This window comes from Azolla caroliniana, unplaced genomic scaffold (genome assembly GCF_043228905.1).
Source record: "Azolla caroliniana isolate FFs.n. ecotype wild unplaced genomic scaffold, voAzoCaro1.0.p SCAF_14, whole genome shotgun sequence".
Taxonomy (NCBI): domain Eukaryota; kingdom Viridiplantae; phylum Streptophyta; class Polypodiopsida; order Salviniales; family Salviniaceae; genus Azolla; species Azolla caroliniana.
Genome location: NW_028230449.1, coordinates 10,600,020 through 10,610,735, shown reverse-complemented (window position 1 = coordinate 10,610,735; position 10,716 = coordinate 10,600,020). Strand labels below are relative to the sequence as shown.

General features: G+C 38.3%; 1 protein-coding gene across 2 annotated transcripts; it reads left to right on the top strand.

Annotated features, from left to right (window-relative positions):
- Positions 1-4,005: 4,005 nt before the first annotated feature.
- Positions 4,006-9,967, top strand: LOC147855442 (uncharacterized). 2 transcript variants are annotated; one of them, XM_087330135.1, is made up of 6 exons: positions 4,006-4,853; positions 5,084-5,163; positions 5,248-5,356; positions 7,645-8,270; positions 8,355-8,766; positions 8,885-9,967. In XM_087330135.1, exons 1-6 carry the CDS (start codon positions 4,406-4,408, stop codon positions 9,544-9,546), a joined length of 2,337 nt encoding a protein of 778 aa, XP_087186261.1. In that variant the 5' UTR covers positions 4,006-4,405; the 3' UTR covers positions 9,547-9,967. The 2 variants fall into 2 exon arrangements, with proteins under 2 accessions (XP_087186261.1, XP_087186259.1); XM_087330133.1 differs by having other exon boundaries at positions 5,084-5,356.
- Positions 9,968-10,716: the final 749 nt, after the last annotated feature.

Sequence of the window (10,716 nt, the reverse complement as noted above, 5' to 3'; positions counted from 1 at the left end):
TATATCCTTGGACTTCATTACTGATCTCCCAGTTTCAAAAGGTTTTGATGCAATTCTCACAGTGGTTGATCGATTTACCAAAATGGCACATTTCTTGCCATGTACAAAGTCGATTACTAGTCAAGAGACGGCTGATCTCGTTATGCGGGAGGTATTTAAGCATCATGGTCTGCCAGATGATATTATTAGTGATCGTGGTCCACAATTCATCTCAAAGTTTTGGAAGCACCTGTTCAAACTTCTCCACATTTCAGTTAAGCTTTCTTCGGGCTATCATCCTGAAACAAATGGCCAAACAGAGCGTACCAACCAGACATTGGAACAATATCTTCGTTGTTTCATCAACTATCAACAAGATGATTGGGTTGCATTTTTGCACTTGGCGGAATTCGCTTACAACAACTCAGCCCATTCTTCTACAGGATATTCCCCATTTTTCGCAAATACGGGTTGTCATCCTCGATGGACGATGAATGCGCATCCAGAAGTTCCTACCAACCCTGCTGCCGAGGATCGTCTTAGTCGCCTCCAAGAAATTCAAGCTAACATTCTCCACAATTTGCACGATGCTCAATTTACACACAAGAGGCTTGCCGATCGTCATCGTCTAGACTCCTCAAAAAAGTTCCGCATTGGGGATCATGTATGGCTTCTCCAACACAACATCAAGACCACTCGACCTTGCAGTAAATTGGATTACCAACGTTTTGGCCCTTACATGATCACTGGTAAGATAAGTGATGTTGCATTTCGTCTTGACCTCCCTCCGCACATGCATCTTCATCCGATGTTTCATGTATCCCTTTTGGAACCTTATACTACAAGTTCAATTCTGGGCTGTCTTACGACACCCCCACCACCTGTCGAGTTCTTGGACGGGCCTGAATTTGAAGTTGCTGCCGTTCTCGATTCTAAAATCGTGCGCAACAAGTTGTATTACTTGGTCGATTGGCTAGGCTATACCCCCAATGATCGAACTTGGGAACCTGCCACAAATCTTTCCAATGCTGCAGAACTCGTCAATGCATTTCATCGCCAATATCCTTGTAAACCAGGTCCTAATACAAACCCTACGACCCGTGAGACGTGTCGTCGAAGAAGGGGGATAGTGTCATGATAACAGTCACATCATACATCGAAAGGATCATGACACTCACATTATGACTTGAAAGGATTTGAACCCACGACCTTGTTGTACACATGTCAAATCCTTAACCATTGTATTAATATTCTTATATGTATAGTCTCTAGAATATGAAATCTAATATCATAGGAATATTCTATATTACTCTACATTCTAGAATGACCTAGAATATTCTAGAGTGTTCTATACCACTAGAACCTTCTAGAATACTCTAGAGATCTTCTAGATTACTCTACATTCTAGGATAACCTAGAATATTCTAGAGAGTTCTCTATTACTTATAAATAAGGATCTACCACCCATCCCAAACCTAAATTGGTTCAACGCCATTTTGTAGCCTACTCTTTGTAATCCATTTTACGCTTCAATATAATAATTCTCTTTCAATTATCTCTCTATCTCTTTTTCTCTCTCTTTTTCTCTCTCTTTTTCTCTCTCAGTCTTGACAGATTTATTTCCTTCTTCTCTCTTGAATACAAGCTATGTAGTCGCACTACAATAACAATGAGCCAGATCTCTTTGGATCATTGGCATAGACACACACAACACACGTGTGGAACGGAATAGGTTTGAGATGTGTTGTGTGTGTGTGTGTGTGTGTGTGTGTGTGTGTGTGAGAGAGAGAGAGAGGAGAGGAGAGAAGCACAAGATAAATGAAAATAGAATACTCAAGATAATTGTATATTACAAAGGAGATTTAACCGACTATGACAAAGTAGGAGGAGTGTACTTTATATAGTCACCCTCTCTCTTCATTAACTACCGAAGCTCATCAGTCATGGGGAATGTGGAAACTCATTAGTTATGTGTCACAGAATATGATTCTATGACACATAGTTAATGTGTAGATAGTAGTGGTGACTTTTGACGTTTGAGTGCTCATAGATTCTGAAAGGTGTGTTCACACACTAGTCTAGGTTGAGTTTGATTCTCAACAAGGGAATTATAGAAACAAAGCTTGAAGGGCTTTCCAACACAAGCTATAGAAACATAGCTCGGAGCAGGAAACAATGTAGTGAATGGGATCAAGATATGAGAGGAAAATAACAAGACACATTTCGCTAAAATTAGCGTTGATCCACAAAGGATTGACGAGAGGAGTTCCCCTTTTACATTAATATTTTGATTAAATTTGTCACTCATGTAAATCATCGTTACTGTTATTGGAGGTTACATGTGTCACTTCTACATGCAATATTCACATCTAACCACTTATTCCAATCCACTTTGATAAGAGCCACTCAATCAATCCTAGCCTTTATAATAATTCCTTAACTTCAAATTTATTCTATAAAATGAATAATATTTGTAATGATCTGAATGTGTCACCTATTACGTCACCCCTCGAACGACACATTAATCACTCACCATTAGAAAGAAAAACAAATCAACAAAAGAAAGTCTCTCCGATACCAATTGTTATCATAAAAATAAGGAAACAGATAAGAAAATAAAGAGACAGAGAGAGAAAAAAGGGTGCCAATCCACCCGACCACCCATGAACGAAGGGATCAAGATGGACTCGAGCCTTGAATGACATCCCATTCCACAATTATTGGCTCCGAATCATACCTGGTAGTGTCGTCTACTAGCCACAAAAATATCACAATGTTGACGTAATCAAATGATGCCCCAATGAGGATAGTTAGGCCTCATATTTATAGTTAAACCCAAGGCCTCCAAGCAAGTTCACACCAGGCCCATAAGGGTTGTCTGAATCCTCCTTATGTGTGTGCATGCAAAGACAATGACATTGGCATCCCCACACATCCTCAAACACAAAATCTCGATGACGCAATAACAACATCTGGAACGAATGTGTGATTTGCATAATCTTCATACACGGTAAAAAGTAGGTGGTGATGGCCCTTTACATTCTTGGATTAAACCCCACACCCCTATCCTCGTGTGTAGAAAACTATCATAAAAAACTAGCAAGGGATAAGTTATGGTAATGCCCGTAACAATAGGCTCGAGATAAGCTGCGTTATAAGCCAAGAGCTTTGCATGGTGAGGCGAGTGTCCTACAAAACACGACGAGTATTCACGAAATGTCAGCTCAAAGCAGCAATAACATTCCCTGTGGACAAGCCAACACTCAACAGGCTGCCCATGATAGGCTGGGCAACATGGTTCCAATGAGAGGGGGGTTTACGTGCGCTCAATCATGGCCATGACCACATGACATGACCCACTAGTGAGTGGCGTGCGAGACTTGGTTACTTACAGAGGCAGAAGGGGGCCACTCCCTCGTGATGGCTGGCCGGCCACTCGGTTTGTAAGAGAAGCTGGGCTCCCAAGTTCCAACCAACATTTTGTGAAAGAATTTGTGAAAGAATCCTAACTCCCCCCATCCCCATCCAATTGTAATGGGCCCCTTCTTCATCTTCCATCTTTAGAGACCATTCTCTTCTTCTTCTTCTTCTTCTTCTTCTTCATCCATTGCTCTCTCACAGAAGAAAGCAGAAGCAGCAGTAGCAGACAGAAGAAGACGCAGCAGCTATATTCAGTTTTGGGTAGGATTTCATTCTCTCTCTCTCTCTGTGTGTTCCGAAACCCTAACCCACGTCCTGCATACACGGCTGAAAGTCACATCTTATATGCTTCTTTCTGACTGACTGACTGACTGAAAACCTCACCTTCTTTATCATTCAGCAACAATATTCCATAGTCCGAAGAGAGTCTTCAAACCTTCCCTGATCCACAGTCATTTCCAAACCCTTATGTACAGTCTGAAGAATTTAATAAGCGTAATCCAAAGTCATTGGGTAACCCTATTCCCAGCCACCCACCCGGAAACCCTAGCTCAAACTACAGACGGTCCGAAACCCTAATTTCTTTTATGTCATATATATATGTGTGTGTGTGCTGCTTATTACACTATTCTTCCCAACTGAATCAGCAACAGACTTCATAATTCAGACTGAATATTCGTCACCATTGCTGTTTGCATCCAAACCTTTAGAACCATATTTTCTTGGAAAGGTTTGTCTTCCATCATGTTTAATCATTCAGATCCTTTATCACCATTTCTGTTTTCTTTGTTGGTCTTATGAATCTTGTTTTGATCTTTCTTTGAATAAATAATTCCGTCTGATCCTTAATCTCCATTACTATTTCTTTTTCGTCTTCTCTCCATCATTCTGTGGATATTATCCTTTTTTTTCCATCGCCATTACTGTTCGCATTTGGTAGTAATATAGTTGTCTTCAATACTGTTACCGTAACCATTCTCTCCCTCTCCTTCACACCGTCAAAGAAATGAAATCTTCATCATTCAATGCCCGAGCCTCTACAGATGCTTCCACGACAAGCAGTACTGTTCCAAGATCATCGTATTCTCTCCCTTCATCCTTCACACCGTTCTATCCACGCTCACAGCAATTGCAACAGTATTGCTATTCAGATCAAACTTCTCCTTCAAAGAAAGACTTGGACAATGCCTCTGATACTTACGTTCAAGAGACCTCTAACCTGTATAGCCATTCGAACTATGCAAGTACAGGTACAGAGAGCTTCGAGGTGTCATGGTTTCCAGAAGTTTTCTATGGAGAAAACAACTGGAATTGCTTTGGTACAGGCTGGCAATATGGTGATTCTTCTTATCTTGATGATTCTGCATACCAGGCTATACCTTGCGGAGGAGAAAGCACTTTCATATCTTCCAAGAATGCATCATTATCTGGACCACCTTCCATTCTTCCCCAAGGTAAATGAAATCCTCCTATAGGGCTCTGATTTATGATTCTACCAATCCATATACATGCAATGGTTTCTTGAGGAATTGCGAAATATTTGTACATTGGTTTGTTGAGAAACATATATATACAACAGTTCCTGAGAAATATATTTAAGATGGCGTCTTGAGGAATATATAAAGTGATTTCTGTCTCTTAGGATCAGGAGGCACTGCAGATTTATATATTTTATGTTTTGCAGCCTTTATGGTTGGATCTAGCACATATCAAGGCAACACCTCTGTGCCTGTCCGAGATGGTTATCGATCAAATAAAAAGGAAGTAATTGTGAGTTATCAGAGAAATCATCAGGAAAAGTTTGGGGAGATGAACTCTGAATGCAAAGTGAAGAGTTTAGAAAAGCAGGTTGCGGCCACTGGGTTGAAGCATGAGCTTCCAAAGGGATTTTCTTTTGGAAACCTCATCAGTAAGCCTAGCTTGTCTAAGGTGTCAGCAGAGACAAGTTTCATTGATGGTATTCATGTTTAATACTGTGTGCAAAAAACTTTAAAATACCCCTGTTTTTTCATTATTTCCCCAAATGCCTCTATGTTTCCATTATTTTCCCAAAATGTACTAGATCAACCTCTCCTGAGTAATTGTAAGTGCTATTTGAGAAACTAGGTTTCATTTTGGGGGGTTGATTGGGACAATTGTGAGAAATAATGGAAACTTAGGGCCATTCCTCAAAACAACTAAAACTTCAAGGATATTTCAGAGTTTTTCCTATATTATATAGCCCTACTTTTTTTTTTTCTTGTACTTCTGCAATGCAATTTTATGCAATGTTTTCTCAGTGATATTTTTTGTTTATAGCTTGCTCTATATAACATGCCTAAATCCCAATGTGCATGGCATGGTCTTATGAGTGTAAAATATCTTCAGAAAGAACAGCTTCCTTTATGATATTGGTACAAAGATCTTGATTTCAATTTTGCAATCTATACATGACATCTCAATGTGAGGCATGATGCAAGGAAACTAGATAAAGAGAAGAGTAGAATACAAAGAAAATGATTGAAACCAGAAGAGGACTTATTCTCTTCAGAGCTTGTTTTAGCAAGACTAAAACCTGTGGCCCAAGTCCAATACAGCTATTAATACTTGTAGCCCATTACATATTTTTTCTTCTTGGAACAGTGCGTACATTAAAATTTTGAAACCATTCAATTAATATACTAATTGTGGAAGAGTTAGTCGTGCGCAAGCATATTACATTAATGTGCACGAGAATAATTCATGAGATAAATGTAATAAGATTGAAAAGCTATTCTAGAGCTCACCCTAGGAAAATATCAAGGTGGAAATAGATTATTGAATGGAGCTTTGTAATTCAGTAGATACATGCCTGGAAACTACCTTCACAGGATTCCACTATCGTGGAAATTTCTAATGAAGCTCAGCATAGAATAAAATGAAGCTAAACTCTAATAGTAAGCCATGATTTTACTAAGCTTTACACTTGGGTTAAATCCCGCCAATCTCTCTACTCTACTAGATGATGATCTTGTGGAATGTAAAGATTGAACTTATCGTGCTAGCCTCTCCCTGACCAACTCTTTCTCGTGCTTGGAGAAATTTGGGAACAGGATTCTGGAGGTTAGGATGGAGGATATTATGAAAGATCTAGATTTGTGAGTTTTCTGCTGTCATTGAGAATTCAGCTGACAGTTGAGCTGGGATGGCTGGATAAGTTTATGACCCATGAAATAGGAGTGATATTAGAAACATATAAACTCTGTGATCAAAGTATGTATTTTAACTCTGAAAGAGATTTGTGAACTGTTATTGAGAAATTGCTACAAAGCATGTGATACATAGGGAGGCTAAAACTAAGGAGGTTATAATCATCCAGAAAGTTTATTTGAGATGGAAAATCTAGAGGTTACTATTGGCTCCATAATATTGTAACATTTTAGAACATCTAGACAACTTTGTGGCTGTTTATATTGATAACATTGACTCCTCTTGCACCTGCAAATTCCAGGTGAAGCAATTTGCTTCTAAACTTTATTTTGCAATATTGATACTTATCAGTGAACATTTGAACTTTAGGAAGAGTATCTTGGAGATTGAGGTAGATTCCAATGTGCATTGATTGTGTGCAGCAAACTTCAATCCTCAAATCTCTCGCATGAGATCCTTTAAACCCCAAACTCATCGTGAGCGTCAATCTTGATTGGTGATCCAAAGAAAGATTGTCCTCTTGTTAGTGGATTCTAAGAACATGGAGTGCACATATAGTCTTCCTGGGCATTTATAGATCGTGATCACATGCAACAATATTTACACAAACAATAATCCTTCTCCTATGATTGGTGCAAAGATTATTACAGATTATGCTGAATAAGTCATATTGAGACCATTAACCTAGTAAGGTGGATGTTTCACATAACAAAACGTGCATTGGACATTTTCTGTGATGTTCATTGCTAGGCATGTTTGGGCTTGCCAATCATCTCTATTCAGAAACTTCCCTAGTCAGAATTCTATCAGAATGTCTAGTTTTAAGAGTTCACAACAGCCATTGGACATTGTATTACTTTATTGTCTTAGTAGTTGTGGTCTGCCTAGACATTTTTATACTGAGTTTCTATTCATGAAAGTAGGAATCAGGAACCTTGTTAGTAGTTGTGGTTTGTTTCAACAATATCAATAATAAAAAGTGTTGTTTTCCTTCCATATTTATAGAGAAGATGAACATTATATATCATATTCTATAATTGAATTTCCTTATTGTTTTATCTTTGCATGCCCCTGCAGATGATAGGCGTGCTAAAGAAGAGGTTGCAAAGAACGAAGGCAAGTGTTCGTTTCAAACACAAAACAGCGATATAAACAATCATAAGTATAAGAGTCAAGTTGGAAACAATATTTGCATAAAGGACACTGTCAACATTTCCTCAAATTCACAAAACAGTCGCGATTCACTGAAAGATGTTAGATGTACTTCTCCGTCTACCTCATCTAAGTCTCTGCCTACTGTAAAAGGCCTTGCAGATCCAGTTACCAAAGAAAATCACTCTGTAAAATGCAAAAATGCCACTTTATTAGATTTGAGTGATGCTGGTAATCAGAAAATCCTGTCTACTGAAAGTAAAACCTGTCAACCTTCTGTGGAAGATATACATACTATTGCTACTTCAGTGCATGAAAATATTGGTTTAGACAATGGTCAAGCCATGCTAGGATTGGATGGATACCAATTGGTAATGAAAAGCATCTATCATCTCTCCAAGGTGATCTTAAGGAGCAAATCTGGTTATATAAATAGAGGTTCTGGTCAAAGTGACTTGGCCATGGAGAAGTCGATTTATATGCTCTCTCTCAGTCTTTTACAAAAATTGCATACAAATGAGAATGACAATTCGATATTGGAGATCAATCAGGTTCATCCATGGCTATCTTCTTTAAATCATGTCATGATTTGTTGCATTATTTCGAATGGGATTTAACACTTTGTATAATGCCAGGAGAGCTTAGAAGATGATTTTAGCACCAATGGGTTGAAGGATGATGTGGATGCACAAAGTATTCTTAGTTTTCTGCACCAAGGAACTATGCCACATCAATTTCAGACTAGTCTTTCTCGAAAAACTCAGGGAGCTGAAGTTCATAAAACTATCCCAACTATTCATGCAAAATTTAACCTAGAAGATGAGAATGCATCTATCAAGCAGCAAATATCAGAGATGAGAAGTAACCTTATGCAATTGCAGGATGATATAGCCTATGAACGTTCGGAAAGCAATGCCACTGTTTCCATGTATAAGAAACTTTGGTATGAGGCACATAATGAACTGGAGGCTTCTAAATTACAAGTACTGAAAATTAATGCTGAAGTAGAAGGCATAAAGAAACAATTTCAGAAACTTAAAGATACAGGTATTTCAGTCTGATGGAAATTTGTGTTTTTTTGTTCATTACACTGCTTTATGCTTATACTGTCATTAGTATTTCCCTGTTTTAGCTCATATTGCTGCAGTTGTTGATAATGGTACAGATTCTTCTCACATTAAGTGCCATACCCACTACTGCAAGGAACCTGAAGATGTTGAACATACTGAGATTTCAGGAGAAGATTTAATCAAGGGAAGTACGGTGCATACAGATTGTGTCAGGTCAACTAAACTTGTTCAATCAGACATTATGACAACTGAAGACATGGATGCACCAATGAATCAAGCATATCTGGATAAAGAAAATAGCACTGAGCCACATATAACTGCATCGTTGCTGAAAAAGGGAGACACAATTGAATATCCTAAGAATTTGCAAAGTGATATCGCTTGTCGACTTTCAATGCTTCTGGCAAGGCCAAAGCTCGGCGTAAATATGAGTTGCAGTGAAGAAGATGAGCCTCTTTCAGATTGTAATGACTCTTCCGAGTGTTCAGTATATGCTATGAAAGGAGATCAGAGTAGGGTATCTCGAGATAATGCTGTTGCTGAGAAAATCCCTTCTTGGAATGGAACATCATATTATGCATTGGGTAATACAAATGCAAAGTACCTGATGAACTGTGACAGCCAGGAAGATTGGGATAGTGAGGCAGATGAAGTAGAAATAATATGCCTAAGGCCAGTTGACTTAGATAAGCAGGTGATATGTTTGAAAGGGGAGGCTGAATGGGAACATGTAGAAGCAGGAGGAAAACACTCGTGAAAGTTATAATTTTTTGGGAGATTATGCATGCACGCAGCACAAGTAAAGGAAAGCCTCCTAGTCATAGTAATGTATGACCTATATTAGTTGGCAACTCCACAGATACTGGTGATGTGTTCTTTGTGGTTCTTAATGCTCACAGTGCATTAATGAAAATCTTAAAAAGATTCTGACGATTATTCTAACTTTACCTCTTTATTGTTCACATGTGGTATTTGCCTTGTTTATGGTTTGGGTTACTTTGTACATGAACCTTGAAGATACGGGCCTGGGGGCATATATTGTTGTAAATGAAACTATTACTGCCACAATTGACTGTATTCGTTTTTCTGTTTCTCACTTGCTTTGAAAGCTGAGCACGAAGACTGAGGCATATGTTGTAAATGAAACTATTGATGTAAAAAAGGTCGTGTTGGAAACAGTCACTTGACTTTGAAGTTATTGGTCACAGTCAATCTGAGCTGTAAATAAACCGTTAGTCTAAATGTATTTAAATGGGTTAGAAACACCTGTGTGCTATAAAAAACTCCAAACAGTAAGGGGAGCCAAGTATATGGATAAGTTCCTAGATTGTAAGATTAGATAAGTTTTAACTGTTCAAAAGATCAAGGTCATGAGTATTTATAATGTTTGCCCAATCAAAAGCTTCGAATGCTTGAAATATAGACAGGAAAAATTGAGTGGATGCAGAGTTGCGTCTAGATCCCTAGTTAATCTTGACTTAATGTGCAACACATTCTTGTTATTCTACCTCTTTTAACATCAACATTTTGAACCTCTCAATGTGGTCAGCTTGCTGGTACTAGGTAAATTCTAACTGGTAAATACTAACTGATCTTCGATGAGTTAATGCAGCATACTGAATTTTCACTCGCGTTTATTGTTCCCATAGGCCTTTCACATGTATAGTGCACAGGTTTTCTATTAAAAGAATAATGTTCTTTACAAGTAGATTAATATTGAGATTATTTGGGTTGAATGGTGGACCAAATGGTGTGTCTAGAATATGCCCTTGTGCATTTTCCACATCATCAATGCCAATTATCTTCTAACTTGAGAAGTATTAGTACTTCAGATATTATGGTTGTGCATACCTTTCAAGTGTATTGGCCCCACCTTTTAGGTAAAAGAAGTTTGCAAAAAACAGCCAATCCCTGATCAAAACTACTC